This window comes from Anser anser (assembly GCF_964211835.1).
Source record: "Anser anser genome assembly, chromosome: 5".
Classification (NCBI taxonomy): Eukaryota; Metazoa; Chordata; class Aves; order Anseriformes; family Anatidae; genus Anser; species Anser anser.
Genome location: NC_139725.1, coordinates 32580249 through 32604458, shown reverse-complemented (window position 1 = coordinate 32604458; position 24210 = coordinate 32580249). Strand labels below are relative to the sequence as shown.

The following is a 24210-nucleotide window of genomic DNA, read 5'->3' as shown; positions in this document are numbered from 1 at the left end:
TGAAGTTGCAGCTCAGCCTTTCCACGTTCAGTAAATATGCCAGTACAGTTTTCCCCCGAGCCATTGAATTCCCAACATTTTTTCTAGTGCTTTACATTCAGCACTGGACAGCATTTAATGAAGGGCCAACTAATAACTACCTACCGTTCTCTCCGCTGTCGCTGAGGTGCCCGTAAAAGTCTAGGAAAAACAACGCAAGGCAAAGTTAAGAAAACTGCATGTTCAACTTCTATTTTAGACTGACATTTAAAAACATCTCCCATTCAAAAACATACTTAGGGCTACGCGTATTAATGACGGTCATTAGGTGCTTTACTGATTACCAAACCCACGACAACAACTCTATGCCAGCTTGTTGTTTCCTTGACCTGAAGCTTTTCTTTTAAGCAAGCACAGTAAGTAACACTGCTAGCCCTAAAATTTATCTTGAAAATATACACGCCACAAGGTTTTGTATAAGGCTAGAGTAAAAAAACACTCCTTGCAACCATGAGATCCAAGGAAGAGCAAACTTGCTTTCCCTAGCTTGCCCATACACCTGAAACAGCTTGTTCTCTGCTGTGACCAATTGAACTGGAAAAAATCAGACAATTTTACCCGCTTCATGATTGCTATGGGTCTTTATTCTTACCTCATTTGAACTTAAATTTGATCCCATTGCAGCCCCAGTTGCATGGAAGTCCACTGACAAAAGATACCGAGCCGGATGGGCTGGCAGGAACTCCTCATGCAGATTAGGGGTGGAGGAATAGGGATTTTATGACCAGGCTCTCCCGCCCCACCCCTTAATTACTTGCAGTCATTAGGCAGTCCCCTCCCTGCTTCCTGCAGCCTATTAGAGCACTTCTGCTGAGTCAGCAGAATGCAGAGAGATTTCTACCCACTGTCATGTTTTTGGGGGGCACTGAAACTACTTTCTGCCCAGGGATTGCTTTCTAGGAAATACTGCTGTTAATGAAGTTTTGCATTTATACAATACTAACCCTCAAGTGAAGTGCTTGTTACTAACCAAATCACAGCTACCATAGTACTGTAGGGTACTAGGGAGAGGTCTCAACAGCTACTTTCTAAACCCTGAACTCAAGTACCTGTAGCAGATTCCTAGAGCAGCACGCAGTTTGGCAAGGTAGATTAACTCATTTCAGTGCCACAGCAAACTTATTGACAGGACACATGCTTTACTAAATATATTTGGGCTTCTCTGTGCTAGTCTCTGCAACCTCACCGAGTGCTCGTTGTCCTTTTTCTAGAAATTCAGTGTACCCCTAGGAAGAAACAAAAAAGAAGCCCTGTCCAAAGAAGCTTGCAGTTAGAGCTTAAATGCAATGAGAGGGAAGGGAGGAGCTATAAGCAGTGGGTGGAACAGGGGAGCGGACGGGACAGGCAGGAGAGGGCTGTGCGCTTTCACATGGGCCTGGAGATCACAGCAGTTCACTGGTCCTCAGAGCTTGCTTTAAAGGGTTCTTTTATGTGTTCACTCTCACAGGAGGTCCAACAGACACCACAGGGGAAACATCTGAGCAAAAAACCCTCCCTGCTGCCTTTTTACTCTGGTGTGAATTGACTCATTGCCTGTAAGAGCAGCGTATTACAATAACCCTAAATTAGCATGTGTGCACAGACTGGTAGCTTTCAGAGTGTGCAAGAGGAGATTCTAGCTCTGCCACACTCTTTCCTTCCTCTGTGCCTGATGACAGGAGGAGGCAAGTACACACTCTTGCATCACAGGACCCAAGTAGGGCACAGAGCATGTGGTGAGGAAAAGTTTAGTATCTTAAACTTATTTTTAAATGTCTCATTCATATTGGTAGCTAATTCATTTCATGTGGGTAAAGAAAGTAACCTCACGAACTACAGTGGATGCCACCCTAATGTACTCGCCTGTGCCATGGAGGCCAGTATCAAAGGAATGCTGCAGAGGAAGAGAGGACATTGTCCAAGGAAAGTTGCTAGAGTAAAATCCTCTTTTAACAAAGAAGTCTCTTCCTTCTATATTGATGCTCATGTGACGAATGTTCAGAAGGCCTTATCCAGAACACGCAGTGCTACTACCTGATAGTTTCCATCTACACCATCTAATAACCTGCCACTTGCTCCATAGTCTCACATTGCACAGCCTTCTCAACAGAAATGAAATCAGAGTAAAATGGCTCATAGTCTGAACCTGCAGCACTTGAAAGGCTCTTTGAATGAAAGACCAAAAGATAGTTCCAATGGGTGTTAGTATCTCTACACCAAACTTCTCCCTTAATCTCCCTTAACTTCTGTCTTTATTACTTTCTATCTGTATTAAATGCTTATGAACAAATTAAGGCAGAGCAGTCACAGTTGAGAATCATCTATTTCTGCTCTTGCAAAACTAGTCTGTCCAGCTTTAGAAAGAAGACTATTTTCCTGCAGAAAATCCAATATTAAAAAAAAAATAAATAAAGTAGGAATCTACTTGCATTAAAAATGTCTGTAAAACATTCTTTATGAAATGAAAAGGGGATAGGTTATTCAGGTCAATTTCCCCAAGCTGTCCCAGCAGATACTATCCCGGAGAAAGACATTCAGAGGAGCCCTACCCTCTCCTCATGCAAATAGAATCGATTACTTGGTCCATTTCTTAGCCATGAAACAGAGCAGGTCACTTATACCATCCCAGCTATTTCACAGCCAATACAAGACTGCCTCAGCATTGCTTTCTCTTACTCACGTCACTTAAGATCCACAAACAGGATACCACCACTTCACAATTCAAATAATTTTTTCCAGAATCCCTGCGCCTTCCCTCCTGAACAGCTTAATATTCTCTTTCTCAAAATATCATCATTATTCCCATACCCAAAACACGCCCCTAAATAACTCTCCTGGTCATCACCACCACCAAGTCTCGTTGCTGATGTTGCCTTCCCTTAACCACTGCTTTTCCCAGACACGCTAAAAAGCTTTGGAAGATAAGAACTTCAAAAGCTCTTTGAAAGCCAAGAATTATGATTAACAGTATTTTCATTCATGCACTAAGTTAATGAAAGAACTAAACACTGAATGCTCATAACACCAGTAACAACATTAAGTTCTTGTCATCAGTGAGAAAGCTTTAACTGCTGATCGTTTGTCCCCAGGGAAAGGTCATCACTGGTGTCTGCAAGGCCTATGCAATCTGTGCCCAAACAAATTGTGATTTTGTAGTTTGTTCCAGTTTTCACAGTATCACAGATTTCTAGGTTGGAAGAGACCTCAAGATCATCGAGTCCAACCTCCGACCTAACACTAAGTACTCCACTAAACCATATCGCTAAGCTCTACATCTAAACGTCTTTTAAAGACCTCCAGGGATGGTGACTCCACCACCTCCCTGGGCAGCCCGTTCCAATGCTTAATAACCCTTTCGGTAAAGAAGTACTTCCTAACATCCAACCTAAAACTCCCCTGTCGCAACTTTCGCCCATTCCCCCTCGTCCTGTCACCAGGCACGTAGGAGAACAGACCAACCCCCACCTCTTTACAGCCTCCTTTAAGGTAACTGTAGAGAGCGATAAGGTCGCCCCTGAGCCTCCTCTTCTCCTCCTCTTCTTCTCTTTTGTGTTAGGGAACTACAAATGTGTCCCTAGGATTATGATTTCAAAAAAGATTTCTACCTTAAAGTTTAAGAATCTTGTGGGTTTTTTTGTTTTGCATTTTTCTGGAATTCTTCCACAATTCAAGGAGACTTTCAAAGACAAACATCAAGCATGCAATCAATGTGTGAAATTACTCAAAGTCTAATAAGCCATATATTGGAACAGTACAGAGTTTTTTGACCATCACATTTCCAGAGTGAATAATATAAAACCAATAGTGTTCTTCGTATCGATGCTACTTGCACTCTTATTTTGTTTTTTAAAGACTACGGAGACTGTATTACCGACAAGAAAACACAAAGCAGTCTTTAAAGCTCCAAGCAATAATAAGGAAAGTAAAAAGGAAGTTATAATTTTCCTCTGCTCTTCATCTGCTCTGTAGTGCACATCTACATGCACACACTTTTGTATTTGTGTTAATTTAGACAAAGTGGAGCAAATAGAAATACCTTGTTGATCTGAGGCAGTCAAAATTAGTCAGAATGCCTTATTGCAAGCACCAGCTTCCCCAGCAGATACACAGTTATTTGAATAACTTAAGTGCAATAAGTTGTGGGTAGCAATAACAGCTGCATATAGCATCCTATGATTACCTCATATACTAGTTTGTCACCTTCTGATAATCCAGGACTACAGAAATGCATGACTAATGGGGGATTTCATATTGCTGCAAGAGAGAAGTACAATTGTACCACCTCTGTGATGACAATGGGAGCTGGTCATCATTTAATCACCTTAATTAGTGTTTAAACACCTAAACTGGTGTTTAAATTAAACAAGAAAGGTAGTTAAATATCTTAAAACATGCTAAAAGTGTTACAAAATGACAGCCAGATGTCACATTAGAAAATGAAATATTCAGAACTCACAAATAATGCAAATTCACAAATAAATAAATACAGTGTCAGGTCTACAGATTGGGATCTTCTCTGGCTTCAGCCTTTCAGTCTTTTTTTTAAACACATATCTGTAGGCTGCAAAATCTACACAGACCTCATCCTGCCAAGCAAACAAGACAGAAAGCAGTCCGAAGCCAAATTCCAATTGCGCAATGGGGCTAAGCTCAATAGTCTCTGCACATGAGAAGATTTACCATGGATAAACAGTGCCACCTCCTTCCCCAGGGCCTCAGATTTCAGTCTCTGAAAAATTCAGCTTTGGATGGATGCTCTTGATCTTCTAACTTCAAGCAATTGCACAGTGTAAAAAAAATAGCTTTCATATCAATGCATCAGCATTATATTTTCATATTTATACACACCTATCCTTCAAAACTCTACAATAGCCTTGAAGCGAGGGCTACAGAAACCATTCCATCAGTGCCTACTGTTTCTTTTTCTGTCAGGTGGGAATCATAAGACCTGTATGGTGCATTGCATGCAGATCTGCAGAGATGTTGAATGATAAAAGAGAGATATGGAGGTTGTCTGTTAGCTAAATAGAAATCAGATGTCACTATGATTTTCGGCATCATACACTAAAGTCTGAGTTGAAACACCTAGAGTCAGAGTTGCACCTTTACAGAAGCAAGAGGAGAGCTGCACTAAATCTGTGAAAACATGACTTTGGAGAGATGCTGAATGAATACAGAATTTTGCAAAGGATATTATCTTTGAGACAAACAGATCAATTTAGAAATATCAGTAACAAAAATTAATTTGTTCAACTGAAACTATTTCATTTTTTCTTTAAAGCACATTTATAAAAATTTCTAACATAGTTATTTTGAACTAAATTCTTTTTAAGTTTTACTTTTTCCAAAGTCAAAGATCTTTCACTACTGATATCTATCTTACTTTAACCAAAGGAACCTGTTGAAACAAATTGCTAAAGTGTTTCAAATGGTCTAAAGTGACCACGGGTGCAACTTAGAAAAAGTCTAAAAAAATCATTTATCACTCGTTTGTAAGCAGGAGAGAACTTCGGTCTAAAATCTGAATTCAAATTGCTCAGAATTCAAGGCGCAAAATCAGACACTGAAAAGAGAAATTACACCACCTGACTGATACATATGAAGGAGGACTTCTGCCTTTAAAACACTATTGAGAAACTTGATTAAAAATGATTCCGCATGCCCTTGATACGTGTTGCAGAGATAAAGATCTCACTCCTCCTACTCACTCACAGGAAATAACTGGGTGGTTTTGCTATACAAAAAGCATCAGTAAAGTATTGGCTCAGCCATTCCCAATATATGTAATCCTGGCTTCAGCTCTTTGCAAAAGAACTTCAAACCCAAGCCCCGTCTCAAAAAGCAGCAGCTCACGACCATCATCTCTAACTCTCCTTATGCTCTGTAGATCTGAATCTCTCTCTCCTCTCTCCAGGACAATCTGAGGTTACCTGGCCTTCCTACCTTCATTCAACACTTCAGAAACCCTTCAAACAAGGTTTTCCCTAACCTTGTCAGACAACGTGTGTGAGGCATCAGCTAATTAGCCAGTAGCTCCTTCAGCATAAGTGTGGCAAGACACATAGCCCAGGACCTTTACAGAGAGATCTACAGCCCATCTGAACCTGAACCAATTCTCAGAATATCACGAAGTCACCTCACGTCATCAGCTAATTAAGACATTAATTACATCTACAGTCAGCCTGAGAGATGTTTGAGTCCTAACAGAGACTATAAATATTCACAGCTAATTGCTTCCAGGAGAGTGCCATCACATTTAGCAGAGCTTGTGTGACAGGTCACAAATGAGTGTTTTCAAGCAATAAATTGTTGTTCACCTATCTGGATGCAGATCAAAACAATTTTGACAATGCTGAATCACTTCAAAAATCCAGCTGATACATAACTGGGCCTCAGCTCCTCTTAAAAAATAAATAAATACCCACACTAGTAACTGAACTTGTTCTCTCCTTTGTTATTTTTGATTTACAGTTAGCAAGCCATTTGAACAAACATCTCTTCCCCTGTACTCTTACACTACCTTTCAGCATAATGTCACAGGCAGGACTCTGAGGTATTGCTGCAATACCAACTGCAATACAAACCAGTTTTAACAGGACAGAAAAAGAGGCTTTTGCTTCCCCAGACAAGTCAAATGAGCCCATTGTGGAGAAAACTCATAAACCACTAAGGTAAGTCCACTGAATTTGGTAATACCAGGACACACGCTAACCTCGTGTGACGTTCAGTCTTTGGAGCCTGGTCCCAACACAAACAACAGCATTTGCCTCAGTTTCTCTCAAGTCAAAATATCAAGCTGCTAAGATAAGCAATTTTGACAGTCTAATATTTTCAACGGCTTTCTTAGCAGGCCCAGATTTCTTAAAATGGACTCCCCATTTCCACAGCTCATTCTAAGCCATCCTAATTTTCTGGATCTATTGCCAAATACTCACACCAACGCATCACCACCACACCTTAGGTGAGTAAAGCTCAAGGCCTAATGCCAAGTGTTGCAACCAGCACCAGTCAGTGGAATACGCCAGCACAAATTGTACTGCCTCTGTTACACCTTCCTGGAACTGTGGAAAGGATTATTGAAAAAATGTTTAAAATACTTAAAAGATAAATAAAGTTTCTTATATCCCATAACATTATTGTTTAAAATCAAACTTATGAATGCAATTGCTCACAAAAAATTATTGCCATCATAATGGTGAAACAGATGTCGAAATTACCCTAGCCAAGGTCCAGCAAAGATGAAAAACTGGCTTTCTGGTTAAGATTATGGGGCTGAAAAAGAAAGATTTATCATCAACTGAGAAATAGAAAAGAGTTCTTGGACACAACCATCCTAGAACATTGAAAAGGAGTCAAAGAGGTTGCTGCCAACAATAGCTTGCTCTTATGAAGGGAGGCATTTGGTTTGATTCATATTGCAAAGCTTGACAGGAGATAACAGCTAATGAATTTGAACTGTTGCATAGGACTTGCTTAGAAGTAACAAAGTATGATGTTATTTCCTACATAATAAAATAATAAAAAAAAAGATCTCTAAGACTGGATAAAAGAGATGACTACCTTCCGACCACTGCACAAGTTGCAGACACAAGATGCCATTCTCCCAGGACAGTGCCAGCATACCATACTGCTGGCATATGGATGCACTTTTTTTAATACTCATATCAGAGCAATGAAAGACTGCAAAGGGGTACAGAAAAAATAACTGAAAAGAAGTAGGTACGGTATAGAGCATTGGCAAAGCACTGCACTCCCTATTACTGAACAAATACTTCAGTATTTGCAAGTACTGGTTATTTGTACTTGTAAAACTCTCGTTATCAACCCTCATCTGGGCTCTTGAGGAGAATTTCCTTCCCCTTTTCATCTTGCACTGTTCTGTTGAAGCAGCGGTTTCTCTTTATCCTTCCTCAAAGGTTATTAGCAAAGTTCATGCTTGCTTTTGTCCCCTCAGTATTTGGTTTCTTGGTATCAGAAGCAAGAAGAACTTTTTCCCAGATAAAGCCACTAGATTAACTGAGTGTGCAGAACTTAATAAAATTACATACTTCAATGATTGCATCTGTAAGACTCATTTTTAATAAGATTATGCGTGGTTATTTAGTATTTGAACAGTAGCTATTACACAGTATTTATATTGCTATGCACAAGAGAAAGTAAGATCTTCGAACGACCAATAAATACATCATCTTAAACAGACCTTAATCTAAAATACATATGAAAATCTCGTGAACACTCCCCCAGGAATTTTGGATGTTGGTGGAAATAAAAATGTAGCAGCAGTTACACATTTACCATCACAATAATGCAGAAGTCAAGGAAATCGGTATCACAAGTTTTGTTGGCATCATGGACATATGTGAGCTTAGAGAAGATTAATAAATGAAGATACGATTACGTCCAAAGGCTAGGCTGTTGAACTCTTTTTCCAAACCCAGTAAGTGTAAAAGTCAAAACCTTAACTGTCTTCTTCAGCTTCAAAATCCACTTAGCAGGCAATAAATACTCCAGACAAAAGTTCAGCAAAAAATGGATGCAGTCAGATGATTTTTGTCATACAGTTGGCAGAAAAATTAGGCTATTTGTTATATGTTGATCACTGTCATAGTTCATCAAAAATTTAGACTCAATACAATGACAGCCAGACAGGTAAATTCACTGAAGGTTAGACTTCTGCCTGAAAGATGGCTACTGAGAAAATAGAGGACATCACGTGCAGTTCCATTCTTCAGTTATCAGTCCTCCTTTTCCAGATGCAAGCATATTTTGGTATCTGGTTTACTTCTGTCACAAGCAGATGTCTAAGAGCAAAGGAAAGCTTTGCTTGATCTTTGCTTTGGTCTCTGGGTCAAAGATAACATACCGCCAAGAGTTGCAACTAAATTTGGAATAGACCTCTGTGAGGTTGAAACCTCATCATTTTATGGCTGTATATCCACATGGAGCCATTAAGCTTGATTAGTGCCTTCCCATTCACTAGAACAGTGGAGAAAGTTTCAAAAACTAATCATGATTTGCCTAGAACTTGAACATCAGAACCAGCATTAATCCTGACACACAGTACTAAATAAAATGAATGATTTTCCTTTTTTTTTCTTTTTTAAAACAAGCTAACATGCACTTTCACTCTGTATAGATTCACATTCCCTGGATATTTACTAGTCCACTAACAAAATGTCTATATTTCTCCTTCTAATGAGATTGGTCAAAATATTCTTTTAAGACTGTTTAGATGACTGAGGTTGTGAGCAGTTTTTAAATTGCTTCTTTCGTTCCACTGCAGCTTGCAAAGCTTGAAGAATTAAATGTTTATTATTCAGGATGTTGTAGTGGCAAAGGTTCAACAGCTTGTTGAAATTCTCTTCAGTATATGTAAGCAGACCAGTGCCATAGGGAGCAATAGAGTTGGACACATCTACTCTTCCCTGTTCCATCTCCTCAGGACTGCGCTCCACATCTGAAGGAAACACATAGCAAAGTTCAACACAGCAAGGCTACTGTGATGGAAAACTCCTTCCATGCAATGCTTTAAAACCCACACTGACAGCCCCAGTAAACTGAATTCTTTCAGGAAAATGGTTCAAGATTTAATTGCCACATAGATACTGCTTCTGCTCTACTAACAAAATCCAGCACTTTATTGATTGGACACAATCACGGCTGATCCAGAATTGATTGGCAGAACAGCTTCATCATGCAAAACACTTTCCTCTCAAAATTACAGTTTTCCATGGGAATATTTCATTTTTGCATATTTGGAATTTTATCTTTTTAACTTTTCCATTGGGTACGTGCAGATGACAGCTCCTTAACTACCAACTGGTAGAAAATTATTCCAGAATGCCCCTGGATGGGGAATTCTCCCTCTCAGGTTGCTGAGATTTACAGTATTCTAAACAGATGTGAACAGGACAAAAGATGAACTACATAAGGTCTTTCCAATAAGGCAGTACATTAATTGTGTTTGTTTGTTTGTTTTGAGGAAGGTTTCCTGGCCCATACTAAATTGGAAACTAAATTGGAAACAAAGCTAGAGTTGACACATGCAAAAGAATCAGCAAAATGAAACTGAATTTGACAAGTAATTTTTCTAGTGAAACAAATAAATCACTATTTACTCTATTGTGGAATTAAAGAATATAATCGGACAGCTTTTCAAAAATGACAAATATCATACTAGGTCATTACCCTGGCAAAACCTTTTATCCATTATGCTTTCCACACTTTCTACTCTCATTTTTCCCCCATGTAAACTAAGTAATAACAGGATTCTAAGCACATTAACAATGTAAACCGTTATCATCTCTTTTACAAAAGACTGTTAAGTGATAGTGGTAACTACTGTTGGTTGACGAGAAGCTCAACATGAGCCAGCAAGGTGCACTTGCAGCCCAGAAAGCCAACCACACCTTGGGTTGCATTAAAACAAGTACGGCCAGCTGGCTGAGGGAGGTGATTCTCCCCCCTCTGATCTGTTCTCATGAGACCCCACCTGGAGCACTGCATTCAGCTCTGGGTCCCCCAGCACAAGAAGGGCATGGGAGTATTAGAATGAGTCCAGAGAGCCACAAGGACAGTCAGAGGGCTGGAGCACCTCTCCTTTGAAGACATGCTGAGGGAGTTGTGGTTGTTCAGGCTAGATAAGAAAAGGTTCCACAGAGACCTCACTGCAGCCTTCCAATGCCAAAAGGGGGCCTAGAGAAAAGTTAGGGAGGGACTCTTTGTCATGAGTGTAGTGATAGGGCAAGGGGGAATGGCTTTAAACTGAAGGAAGGTAGGTTTAGATTAGATATAAGGAGGAAATTCTTTACTATGAGGGTGGTGTGGATGCTCCATCCTTGGAGGTGTTCAAGGCCAGGCTAGATGGGGCTTTGAGCAACCTGGTCTGGTGGGAGGTGTCCCTGCCCATGGCAGGAGGTTAGAACTAGGTGATCTTTAAAGTTCCTTCCAACACAAACCATTCTGTGATCCTGTGGTCAGTGGATTTAACTTATTAGCTGCCTCCTGTCTTGAGCTATCAAAAGAAGGCAAACAGTCCCAGATGGACAGACAGTGAGTTTTGCCTCAAGCTACAGCTCTTCACGCTTCTAATTTTGAAACCCTTCTGTTCGATCCCTGATTAGCTGGCCAACATTATGTCTATCACAACAACTCTGTGACTATGGTGACTTAGCCAACCAAGAATCTTTCCAGTCTTGTTTTAGAAAGCATTGAATTCAGTGGATAATTTGGATGGAACAACCTCAAAAAAAGAAAAAAATGAAAAAAAAATATTAATGCTGTTAACTTACCTGGTGCCTTGTATTTTTGGAAGGTATCACACACAAGTGGAAAATAGACCAAGATCGGTGCCTCTAAGCTGTCCTTAAACACGTAGCACTCCTTCAGGTGTTCTCTGTCCTCCTGGCTCAGCTCTGTGGAGGGGAAGGGGATCCCTTGCTCCAAACAGTATTCTGAGAATAGGTCCAGTGGCTGGATCGACAGAGAGGAGAAGTGTAACGCACAGAGGTTGAAGTAAAGCTAGAAGAGCCCATAACTGAAATTTTTGTCTTATAAATCACAGATTGTCTGTTTACAAATACGGGCAATTACACACTGGAGTAAGCATAGTCTCAAGTTTAATACATTTGGGTGATATAAATTTGGTTGATTTGCTAACAAAGTACATGTTTAAAGTAATATTACTGTTCTCTGAAATTTATATTAAATTAAGGACTTTTTTTTTATTTAGTGGGTGCAGTAGCTGATTTAGATAAGGAAATTTTGATTACACATGGTGTCTCACAGATCAAAGGTTCTTGAGTGTTTGCATTCTGTGCATTTAGCAATCAACTTTTTCATGCCTTCCTACAAATAAATTACATTAACTTCCATCATATACCCCACAACGTTTCTTCAAACAGCAAAACATAAGCCTGACAAACTTAGGCAAACACCAAGTCAAAGAAAAAAGAAACTCCAAATTTTCATACAAAAAATAGCAAAATTAAGCATTAACCAATTACGTTTTAAAAGTTAGTTAACTAAGTATTGAGGCATTTAGCAGCACAATGACAAAGCTGGACAGATACACAGAATAGATAATCTGTTTCTCTCTCTGTGCGCCCCAAAAAGCTACTGAAAACAGGCCCAAAAATAATTGCGTCATCTTGGTCATACTGTTGACTAGCATCACTGATACGATAATTTAAATTAATCAAAACCTGAACATTTTCTGAAAAATAAATAATATATTTATATTTCTGATAAATTTAGCTGGAGTCATAAAGATAAAGAACCACCATTTCAAAACATCACCAGAGTCTGTGATCCTCCGCTGTAATTTAAATGCAAAATGACATCCACTTTCCTCTCTGGCCTCAAAATGGGTGGGCAGCTGGTATTGATGAAGAAAGCTGTATCCACCAGCTTGAGGTAGTCACCCATTTCATTCAGTTGGTTGGGAGAAGAATCAAGCACTGTGTCTGAAAGTCAAAAACTTATATGAACAATTAATTACAGAAAGAGCAAGTCAATTTCTTTCCAAAACAGCGTAACAAAGAAAGCAAAGACAGATTACACTTATATTGGTATTTGACATCATTTCAGAGTCCATAGCTCAGACTTGAGATCAGCGAAATTGAGCAGTTCTGAGACTCAGAGTCATCCAAAATAATACATTAGACTGTTCAGTGGAAGTTATACATGATTCTTTCATGGCTTTTCCTAGGAAGAACAGAGCTGAAACAACCCTGCTGTTGCTTCTCCAAGACAGAAATGAGATCAGAAGTAAATCACCTGTGGCTCAGCAAACATTCTACAGAGAGCTTCCCAGTCTGTGCAATTAGCTGGTTATAACAGTATTATTCAGAATCTGCCTTTATGGTAAGCCTTATCAACTATTTGTCCCAACAGCTATCGGCTCTCAAGTCACCTTCAAAGATGCATCTAAGAACAGGTGCTCTTACCTTTCCACATGCAAAAGTTTTCATTCTCTAAATACTTGTTATGCAGCTGCAAGCCCTTAATGAAATTATGATAGTTTGAAACCACCGGCCGTCCTGTCATCATTTGTCGAAGAGTATTGGAAAGGCAACCTTTGGGAACGGATAAGGAAGTTGTTTGCTCATGAGGCCTCTTGGGAAGAAATGGGTGTTCCTCTGCAGAAAGAACAAGAAGAGGATCTATGTCTGCATTAGCATCTATGATACTATTAATAATGAAGAATGAGTCTGAATTTATGATTGTTTCACATCAAGAAGTTGTCTGAGTACCTTAGCAAATGACAATGAAAAGAACTACTAATTAACTAGCTGAGCTCAGTGAATCCCCTAAGCAGAGCAAGCTCAAAATCATCAACAGTGAACAAACAGAACAGGGTTATTTCAGCAACATGCAACTTGGAGAAAATAAATGAACATAAAATTTAAAAAATAATAATAATTCCATGTCCAGCAGATTGCCAGAACTTATCAAGCACACAGAAAAAGGTGAGCTCAAGCCTGAGGGGACTGCCTGCTGGAACATGGAGAAATTAGTGTGGAGAGTGCACCCACAAAGCAGAACATACCACCTGTGTCGACTTTAGTGAAGGGGCTAGACAGCCACAGCTATAGCCTTGTCTGATGGGGTGCATGCACCATCGCACAGACTGTTCTGGGCAGAGGTGGGTTTCAGTGTCACAGCATCACCTTGCTGCTCCCTGCCTAGCCTCTCCTTTCCCAAAGGACTCGTGGTAACCTTCTCATGACTAACAGAACTCCCCAGGGATGCTGCACAGTGAGCAGACCAATGTTTTTTCCTCTTTTCCAGCACAACTGTTTCTTTCCTGCTTTTTCTTCTCTCCCAAAGACTTGGTGACCCCTATAAAATATGGCACAAAGTCTAAACCCTCCAAAATATCACGCTTCACATTTCAGAGAGGTGGGAACATGATGCAGATGTAAGCAAAAAATAATCCAAATAACTAACCTATTTCATGCTCAGTGTCTCGGGTCCATCTGTGCCAGAAGTCTTCTGAATGACCGGAGAGGTAGACAGCATCCATAAAACTCTGGGAGAATATATTACTCCATGTGCCTTGAAAGTTTAGAAAAAGTCATACTCAGTATTACTTTTGAATTTTTAGAGCACGGCTGTGGAGACCTACTTGGATGCAGGCCCTGTGGTTGTTTAAAAGAACACTGTCTTACTTATGAAATACTAAGATTTCCAGTATGAATACCAAATGCCATGCCATTCCATATAATGTTTGGATTATGATTAGACCATTTTAAAAACTCAAGTTGCTCATAAGAGTCAGACTGTAATTTTAAATACTTCAAAAGCTCATTTCTGTTTTGCTCTAACATGTTCCAGTTTGCTCCAACCTAAAAAATCCAGCAAATTCATTGCAATCATCTTAGAAGTTTGCTTCTTCTTTTGACACTTTTGGCTTATTCATTTCAAGTTTAAATTGCATGACATACGTGATCTGGTATTAGTGTTGCTAGTTGCAGACCAGTAGTTATTAAATGCCAATTCTCTGTAGCCAACTGTGTGTTTGTAAAGTTGATGTTTTCCTAAGATAGTAAATCACCTTCCAAGAAGCAGATCCGGGATTCTGGGATCTTCTTTATCAGGTAGCCCATGAAGAATTCACTACCAAAATCCTCTGAACGAACAAAGGCCCCATATTTCAGGAAACCCACCTCATAAGGCGTGAACTCCACCCACTCTGCAAATAAGGCATCAAGTAGGACTTATTTATGTGAACAAAGGCAAAAGAACCAGCTCGTCAGAGAATCAAATGCTAGAAGAATAAGGCCTGTAGCTTCAGCATTGGTGACTGACAGTTTGAGCAAACATATTTTGAAACAAACAGGTGTCCCTCAACGTGTTGTGTGTTAGATTGGTGAACACACAAGCTTAATTCACCTCCTCCACTAACACATTGAAAACCCATTCAGATTAGGGTTCAGATCCATTTCTGTACAAGGAAGAAAAAAAAAGGGGGGGGCTGGAAGTCCATGAATTGCTAAGGACCTCCACAAGATGTGGCATTTTTAGTTCTTTCAAGTCAGTAACAGCACCAGCTACCATTCATTCTTAGCCTGATAGTCACTGCCTTGTTGAAGCTCAAAAAAGCTCAGCTATACTGACCAGAATCCACCCAAATCTTAGCTGGACACAATGGGACTGCAAATTGTGTCTGGAAGCAGATGACCGGGTACAGTTCCAGTTCATTTCAGCCAGAAAACGCCATGGAAATAGCCAGTGGTTGGCACCACACTGTTGGCACATATTCTTAGATCTCTCTGGCTGCTAGGAAGCTCCTGCTCCCACCCACACTTCTCTTTTCCTCCCTGCTCTTCACAACTCTCCAGGACTACTGCCGCCTTCACAGTAAACCACCAGCTAAAAGGGCCCGTGCGGAGTAGGTGGGGAGGAGAGAAGATCAGTGGTTTCTCTCAAGGCTGCCAGAAAAAGGCCTCTCCACACCTTGCAGGGCAGTAGTGTCTTTGCACTGTGATCTCCCTACCATATTATCAGGATGTAAGTTTTTCATCCAAGTCAGAACCCAGACGTGAAAACAGGAAAAGGAAAGGAATTATTTAAAAGACTTATTAGCTTGGACTTGCAGTAAAAGCTTTTGGCATTCACTCAAACTTAAAAAGAAGCTCCTTAGATCTCTACAAATGTGTATAACAATCATTACCTTTAAAATCCAGAGTGGTAAAGTTATCCTTGACATTGAGGGACAGGTATATGGGCAGTGGATTCTGTCCCTGATTCACTGCCAGCTGCTGATCAGAGAGTTTACAGGTGTTTTCCTGTACATGAAGAACAGACGTCAATGAAAAAGATGAGCATGCTGCATGGACTTAATATGGTATCTAAGCATGGACTGTCGATGAAACAACTAAATCTCAGCAGATTTTGCTCTACATACTTCCGTTGTTTGACCACATGAATGTGATCATTTTCTTCTGTCTGGGACACTCTAAAACCTTGCCAACGTGTTATCGCTAACACTTCTGGGGTTTCGTTTTGGAATCGGGATGTAGGGGAAATGTGGCAAAAGTATTTCTTTGGTCACTAGCATGTGACTTGATTTAAGGAAAGATAAAGCTATTTAGCTACCTTGGAGGTGCTTCAGAGCAAAGTCAACCAAGGGACATCTGAATACCATTCTATTGTTTTTTGGTATGACTATATATTGCTATTTTTGAACTTTGCTACTCCTCCTCTGTATGTTACTAGAATAGTCATTTGATCTGAAATTAAAAGAGGAAAATCAGTTTCACAAAACCCTGCCTTTTTACATGCTCTGACATTTCTCCCAGATGCTAACATTTTAGGCTTACCATATTATTTTTCTTCTAAAAAGCCAAAGAAAGGGCCCTCCGGAGTTTTGAGAGCCTTTCATATCAGGGTATAACTGATTCTAGCATTCTAGACATGAAAAGTTAGAAGCCCTCTGGAAAAAAGGATGGATATATAATACCTCATCATGTATCATGGAGTCAACGAAGAGTCCCCATAAATCTGTGAAAGACAGCTTGTGACCCTCTTGCTTTCTTTCACAAAGCTCCTTTTCATAGTATTTCAGATGATCCAGGGAGAAACAGTGCAGCTTGCTCTTGATCACATGCTTCCGGATATCCCCAATTGGCCCTCTCAGGTCTTTCTGTGACCAATTTGCATCTTCATACAACTTTGCCATGGTCCTTTTCATGGTAAAAAGAAAGGTTCAACACTGAACGTGAAAATTCACAGGCTTATATTACACACATGCATTTTGTTTCAGGTTACATGAGGTTCTTACCCTCCAAATTTTGCCTTCAAAAGCTCAAGCAAAATTTAGACTATACAATGATCTTTTTTAATTTATTTTTTTTTCAGGGAAGTATTCAAAATCATCTTAGCTTGTTTATTCTCAGAATCAAAAGAATAATAAAAGGTCACCCAAGAATTAGCACAAGCTTTTTCTAGAATTATCCTTCAACCGTCCAGGTTCATGCTGCAGCTTCTGTCTGAGGCCAGCTCCCTCAGCTGTTCCAGAAGCTGTGTGAAATGTTAAGCACTTTATCAGCAACCATTGTCTTGGTCAAACACAAGACCATCCTTCTCTGAAGCAGGCTGTTCAACAAGGACTCCTGGCACACATCAGTGTGTCAGTGAGCCAGTCTTTTCAGTTCCCAGAGTTTGGGGAGATTTCAGTCACCCTTTCTCATCCTGACTGTTCCCCTGCCAGTTCTGTATCATATCAATCTTTACAGTAGCCTTCCAGACACAAAATGTTTTAAAGCCCTAGACACCTGCTTGCCATGCAAGGCATTCAACTTCTTATGTACCACACTCTGCATTCCTCAGAGTTTTTCTTTTAATTTCTCCCTTTCAGAGCTGCATAGAAGTTGAACTAGATAAATACATAACAAAAGGATTTCTGTGATGTGTTACACACAGTCTAGGCAACCCAAGAGACGCACAAAGAACAGGAAAACAGTCATCCCCTACTCTCACTTCCTCATTGCTATCAAGCCCACTTGGTTCAAGTCTGAGTCCTTGCAGAGATTCAAGTCCCCAGAACTCCTGCTTCATGGCTTTTCTTGCACATCTACAGCATCTTCTCTGACTCTTGATTAAGATCCGATTAATCTGCACTAGCAGTCAAAAGTCCTCCTACAGGAAGCAAATTCTTACAGTACTAAGAAAATGACAGAATTTTGGGCTACCAGGTCCCATTGAGTCCCTTGTTGTTAGCCATGAACAACAACTTTTCATATAAAAAGAAACACTGAAACATCTCTACCACCCCATCTTAAGATAGGAATCTTTTCTGCCAGGTAAATCTGGGAAATGAAAAATGGATAAGCGTCTAACAGATACACTTTGTCATACAGAATTTTCATTAAAAAATATGTGCATTACACCCCATTCCCTGTTCCAGACACTAAGCAATATTCTTCACCAGGTTAATGCTCTGCCAACACCAACATCAAATACAAGCCCAACTCTCCTTACCATGTTGTGGCAGACAAACCACTGACATACGAGGCACAGTCCAAAACACCCAATTCCTGGAGAGCCAGAAGACTGCCAAACATCGATGTCATGGACCGCACTCCCCCTGCTGTAGTCACAACTGCCACCACTGGCACCTACTCAGCATACAAAGGCACAGTCATTCATTAACAGATGAAATAGAGAAGTGATGCATATGCAGAAAAGGTAACAGCAATATCCTGATTTAGTTAGGTTTAGACTCCATTCAGTTTATTCATGGCAGTGTTTAGGTGTATGTCTGAATTGTGTAAATTTTGGTGGTACTTCGCATATGCTGAAAGCATCATCCTGATCAGTGATGCTTCAGTAAGTCAGGAGCTGTAAGGATGCCTATCTAAGCTTATGATTGAGCTTACTAGTTCTGAGTATAGGCCAGAGCATCAACTGTGCTTCTCACTGCAGCCCCTTGTGGATACTGAGCAGACACCATTCATGTGTCCTGCAGGCAGGCTGCTCTAACCTCCACCTAAGGGAAGGTTGAGGACGGCAAAGAATAAAGGAGCTACAACTGACATCCTGACATCCTTTCACCTTCTGTGCCAAAAATTCTTGGATATAGTCTCAGTGAAATGAGAATCTGGTTTATACACTTCAGTCTGACTAAAAAAAAAAAAAAGATGTGGAGGAGTTATAATGCATAGGCGTGCAAGTACATACACATCTACTGCATTCAAAGGGGGGACAGAATACTTGAAGTCCCCGGGTTACTGTCCCACACACCTCATCCTCCTGCAGGTCTTCATCTAGCTCAAGAATGTTTTTCAGAGCAGCAGCAACTATTTTCTTCCTTTTGCAGATGAAATCCTTTTCCTCTGCACATAGATCAAACCCCAAGCGTAAACCTAAATTCTTGCAGCTAGGGCACAAGACCAAAACAAACAAGACACGTTACCTGTAAGACATTTCTAAAGCTATTTCTCAAGACATCAAACAAAAAATCAGCATCAATAATAAACCAGTTCAAATAATAAACCAGTTCAAATAAAAGCTATTTCTATGCACATGAAGACCCATATATACAAATGAGCGCAGGATATCACAGGCCCTGTATTTTTGCCTTACTATGGAGAATTCATGCAAACATGAGTAAATGAAATGAATCAAATTCCCTGCTGATGAAGATCAAGAAACATAACTGAATTCCACCTGTTTCACACTAAGCCCCCAAATCTGGATACCTCTTTGTGTTATTTTCCTACATGTTTCCTGAAGAGCAGGGTGGGCCTAGCCATTACTGAAACTTAACACGCCTAAGGAAAAATTAAACGCTAACCTGACCCTAATAAGGTGTTAATCTCATCCCTGCTGATAATTTCGACTGTAAATACTGGATTGTAAATACTTTTCCCCTAAGAGGTTATTTTGTCCTTTTTGTGAGTTATGATCAGCAAAACTTCCGATTTATATGTCTGCTTGCAATGTAATGAACTAATCAGTAGGGGGTAATGTTGCCCTTCAGAAAATCACTGCAAGACAGTCTATAAATGAATTTACTCACTGCCCACTTGTTTCACTGAAAAACAACCTGCAGAGGATTGGTAAATGATGTTAGAAACATGTCAGAAATGTGTTACATGTACATGTATGTATTATAAAGGTTACAAAACTGAGGTATTTTTAAGCATCAACATTAGGAAGTATGAACATTAGGAAAAACATTGTGACTCATCACATCCCGTGATTACACACCATCTATTCCATGATATATTCTGTACTATACCAACCAATTCAAAACCATGGATTTATTAACCCCTCCCCATATCTTAATCTCCATTAATCAATTAGATTTTTTTCCTGTTTTCAAAATGATGAGCTATTTTAAGCTGTACCTTCCCTTAAGCCAAAGAACATAATATGAAAGGATGGGAGATGGCCAAAGTAATCATTTAAAAGAAGTAAGATTTACCTATCTTCTTCCTTCACAGACACCTCATAAGATTCACCCTGTGAATCAAGAATGAAAACACCATAAATTTGAAACAGTACTGAAAGTTTGCAAAGGCACGTGTTTACAGTCTTAGCAGTTATTCAGATAGTCTAGTGGTAAATCTTTGATCCATTTCTCAGACCTTCAACATACAAACATCACTACATTCTGCTTTTAAAATACATTTGAAGCGATGTTACTTTTTCCTTGAATACCAGATGTACATTCAAGTGTATGCAAAGCTGAGCATATTCTCAGCTATTACTTCTTTTTAGCAACAAAATTAATAATGGACTAGGTATCACATAGATATAGCTTACCCTTTGCTGAAATAATTGTCAAAGTTTCAATAGTGTCAATAAACTGTCAAAGTTTACTCACTCTCACTATTGTCACTTTCTCTCCCAAGTCCAGAGAATTCAGAGGCATAGTAAGGGGACTATTTACATCCATTTCCTTCCTATTTGAGCCATGCTGAATTAAAATGGGAAAAAAGTGTTATAAAGGGAAAATAATTTACAACCTATTGGTACAAATCTACCAGGAAAAAAAGAAAAAAAGCAAATTCATCATGCTTCTCTCAAAAGTTACTTCAGCTGTAATCATTGTCAATAAACAAAAACATACACCACAGTAAAAACGCCCCTTTGGCAACACCATATCCAGTTGGGGTTGACTGTGCTTGACATAATGGAAGGTGGGTGTATGACTGTCTCTCTTGCTGCAGGAAGGACCCATGGAAACGTCTTGGGTTTCTTCATAGGATCCTTTCATTGTGAAGGTGAAATCTCTCCCTAAGAACAAAAAGCAGAGGAAAGAGAAATCTTAACTGCATCTGGCCCTGAAAAACAGCAAAAGAAAGAGAACCAAGTAAAGTTTCAGCCTTATTGCAGTCAACACTAATTTGGCCCATAATGTTTGTCCTACTCAATCAGTGTGAACAAGGACCAGACTGAATAAGCACCAAATGGCCATGCAGCATTGCAGCTTCTCCCTTGCCATGCAACAGAGAGGTTGTGTCAGGCCAGTGGATGCCACTGGTTGTGTTTGCACCCCCCTGAGCTTCCACCGTAGTCTTTTCACTCTTGATGGTTTTGTCTCCCCTCTTTTTCTTCTGTCCTCATCAGCAATGTTTCTGTTCCATCACATTGCAGAAGTGTCTCTGAGTTTTTCCTCAGCCACCTCCACAGTTTCCCTTAAGCTACATAATCATGACATCTACAGATGGCTCTTCCTACTAAGCGGGTAATTCCGGAAACACTCAATCCCCAAGCAGCTCAGACACAAACAGAGGAGGCTGAAATGAATCAATTATGCTCCAGATTCAGCTGCATCTTCCATAGCAAAAAACGCAGTGAAAAACCATTTAAATCAATAACCTCACTTGTGTTAGGGCTCTTGATTTTTTTGTCATCCACTTGTACTTCCATACAGGAAACTTCTCGAGACTGGAAGAGATAAACAATATCATCACCGGTCACAGAAACAGTTCAGAATCCTCACTGAGGATCTAGGGGGCCTGTGAAGGAGAGAGCAGGTTTGGCCATGGTGTCCTGTGAACTTCAGAAGTTACAGAGGTTGATTCTCAGTTTGTATGAATCATGGAAGCAATTCTGTGGTCAATGTAACTGGGACTGCTGAGGATATATCTTATTACATTTAAATATCATTAAGTCCCTAACTGTTACTATAAAGAATTTTTCATCCCATCTAGAAGGGTTTTAATTCTTTTCTACAGAAGGATGAGCTAAAGGATACCTACAAGCTCTGCAGAACAGCTGAACGGATGGGCCTGTACTTTAAGACCTGTGGGTTGAAGCTGAAACTTCCCAAGAGTGCTGCACAGGAGTAAGTAGCCGCACAAAAACATCTTACAGCACTTTGGGCATGGTGTGAAAAGAGCCTTCAGATCCAAGATTGACATCAAGTGATAAGCTCTGCAGTGACACTGGATTCACTTGCTTCTCTAGTTTCCTTGTTATGTTTACAGTCATTTCATCAGGTGAGCCCCTCACTGGTTGAGTGATCCATGCCTCTCCCAACACAGAATGCACTACAGGGATGATGAAGTTCAAAGCTTTACAATCACACCTGTGTCTTACCTGAAAAACAAAGTCTATGCCTAGAGGCATAATTCTTCCAACTGCATCCTTCAGTTCTGCTCTACAATAAGAACTTAAGCATAAAAAAATGCTTACCACTAGGACACCATTAGTAATTATCTTTTCAGATACACCTGGACTGAAAAGAGAAAAGGAAAAGGCTTATTTAGTGGTGGGTATATGTGGGATAATCCTTCAAATGCAAACAGTTTGCTTAATGTTTTAATGACTGAGCACAGTTTTTCTGGACTCCAAGTGCCATCAGCTGTGCCAGGTCACAGTCCCACAGCTCTTAGGGACTTCCCCTCTTTCTTATTTCCCCAGTCAGCATCATCTCTCCCAAAGCTGAGTTACAAAATAAAAACTTCCCCTCAGCTATCAATGGTAACTGTCACTGTCACCCAAGGAGAGATTTCACCAGATTCAGGATAGAGAGGGAACCACTGGGAAGAGGACAAGTCGAGATGTCTGAGCGTATGTACATGGAGCCGCTTCCCTAATTCTGCATTATCACTCTAAAATATCAAGTCTTCTAATAACAAATTCTGTAACATTTAGACGTTACTCACATGTTATCCAATAGAAATTCCACTTCTAGTTCTTCCTGATTCTGAAAATAAGATTTAGTTTTCTTTTAAGGAAAATGAACAAATAAGGTTTTTTCTTTTGATGGAGCATGAACGATTTTGTATAAACCTCTCCTTCAAGGTTTTGCTTTTCTCACAACCTTGGTGTCATAGTGCACGTGGATGGAGCCTTCTTCAGACACCCTCTTGTTTCACATCTCTCCACCACTCTAGCATTTGCAAACTAGCTGTCCCCCCAGGCAAGTATCATAGAACATGTTGTTCGTTTATTAGTGGGAAAGTATTAGTGGAAGATATGAAATGCAGAGAAAGTGAGGGACAACAGGTGAATGATGTAGAAGAAAATACTTAGAATAAATGGACCCAAGTGGTGAGAGTACCTGGGTTAAAACAGAAGAATTTGCAGAGTATGGTGATTAAACTTGAAAATACAAGTATAGGAAGATACCGACTTGGAAAATGAAAACCATTACAGTTAAGGGAAGAAGAGAGAATGGGAAGACTGAAGATGTAAAAGGAGACAAGGGCAAGAGTTCACAAGGGCCAAATCAAGTTGAAAAAAGAGGAAAGTGTATGAGAGCAGGGAACAGTAAGAGAAGAAAAATTAACACATGAACAGATGGGAGGGACTGAATAACTGTATTCCTTGACTGCAGCGATTTGCTTGATCAGTCATTCCTGTGTATGGGACACAGCCAACCCAGGAAATACCATGCAAAAAAAAAAAAAAACATGCATCAGAGATATCTTCTGCATCATCCACAGGGAGGAAAACACCAATTAGTGGAAGACACAAATCTTTCTGACAAGCTCCATGTGGTAAAAAAAAAAAAAAAAAAATCATATTCAGAAGAGCTAACATTTACTGCCAAACATCCTTTCAGTCTGGCTGCACAGCATATTTTAACTTTGTGAAGAGACTGTGAAAACCATTCCAAGTTTGATAATATAGCTGCCAACAGAAAACCACCACTACGGTAAAAGCAAAAAGTATTTTTGTAGTTACTACTTCACATCAGTAAGTGAGAAATTTCAGGTGATTTAGAGCTGGAACTATGGCACATAACTCAGAAGAGGTTTTCTGCTTACTCATTTCGCACAAAGTGTCCATTTCATGAGAATTAGGTCAGTTCCAACAGTTCGTAACAGAAGGCTGAAAGATGGATTTTAGGAAGCAGTCGTCTTACACAGATACAAGATAGACTTCATCAAGTGTCAGACTGTAACCACTGTGACCAGTCAGTGCTATACAAGCTGATGCTCTGTTCCAACCTCATCCAAAGTACAGCAGAAAAAATGTTCAGAAGAACTTGGCTTATAATATATATCCAGTTGTGCCTGTCTTACGTTCCCATCCTTCTTATTCTGCTGTATATACACATACATACATACACACAAATTGTATTTCTATCAATTCCCATTCACATTTTTGTGGGTGAGAAACCTGGAGCAAAGCAATGGAAAGACTTGTTAGACCACACAGTGAGCAAGAAGCACAGCAGGAAGCAGTCCTTTTGTTCTGACATAACCCATCCGCTCTCCTCAGCCC

At 39.9% G+C, this 24210-nt stretch overlaps 2 protein-coding genes across 2 annotated transcripts in view; both read right to left on the bottom strand.

Moving 5' to 3' along the window:
- Positions 1-777, bottom strand: part of LOC310900116 (cytosolic phospholipase A2 epsilon-like) — a 32624-nt gene extending 31847 nt beyond the window's left edge. Inside the window, exons 1-2 of the mRNA XM_083837559.1 lie at positions 632-777; positions 145-180 (exon numbers count right to left, since the gene is read on the bottom strand). Of these exons, the coding sequence (XP_083693685.1) occupies positions 145-180; positions 632-658 (63 nt within the window). The 5' untranslated portion in view covers positions 659-777. The remainder of the gene's footprint in view (positions 1-144; positions 181-631) is intronic.
- A 6447-nt stretch (positions 778-7224) lies between these two features.
- The window catches only part of PLA2G4F (phospholipase A2 group IVF), a 67339-nt gene continuing 50353 nt past the window's right edge, over positions 7225-24210 (bottom strand). Inside the window, exons 28-43 of the mRNA XM_083840264.1 lie at positions 22644-22684; positions 22171-22213; positions 21357-21420; positions 20600-20766; positions 20354-20446; positions 19952-19989; positions 18766-18901; positions 18004-18140; positions 16484-16706; positions 15695-15809; positions 14576-14713; positions 13969-14076; positions 12966-13157; positions 12316-12482; positions 11310-11490; positions 7225-9475 (exon numbers count right to left, since the gene is read on the bottom strand). Of these exons, the coding sequence (XP_083696390.1) occupies positions 9237-9475; positions 11310-11490; positions 12316-12482; positions 12966-13157; positions 13969-14076; positions 14576-14713; positions 15695-15809; positions 16484-16706; positions 18004-18140; positions 18766-18901; positions 19952-19989; positions 20354-20446; positions 20600-20766; positions 21357-21420; positions 22171-22213; positions 22644-22684 (2082 nt within the window). The 3' untranslated portion in view covers positions 7225-9236. The remainder of the gene's footprint in view (positions 9476-11309; positions 11491-12315; positions 12483-12965; positions 13158-13968; positions 14077-14575; positions 14714-15694; positions 15810-16483; positions 16707-18003; positions 18141-18765; positions 18902-19951; positions 19990-20353; positions 20447-20599; positions 20767-21356; positions 21421-22170; positions 22214-22643; positions 22685-24210) is intronic.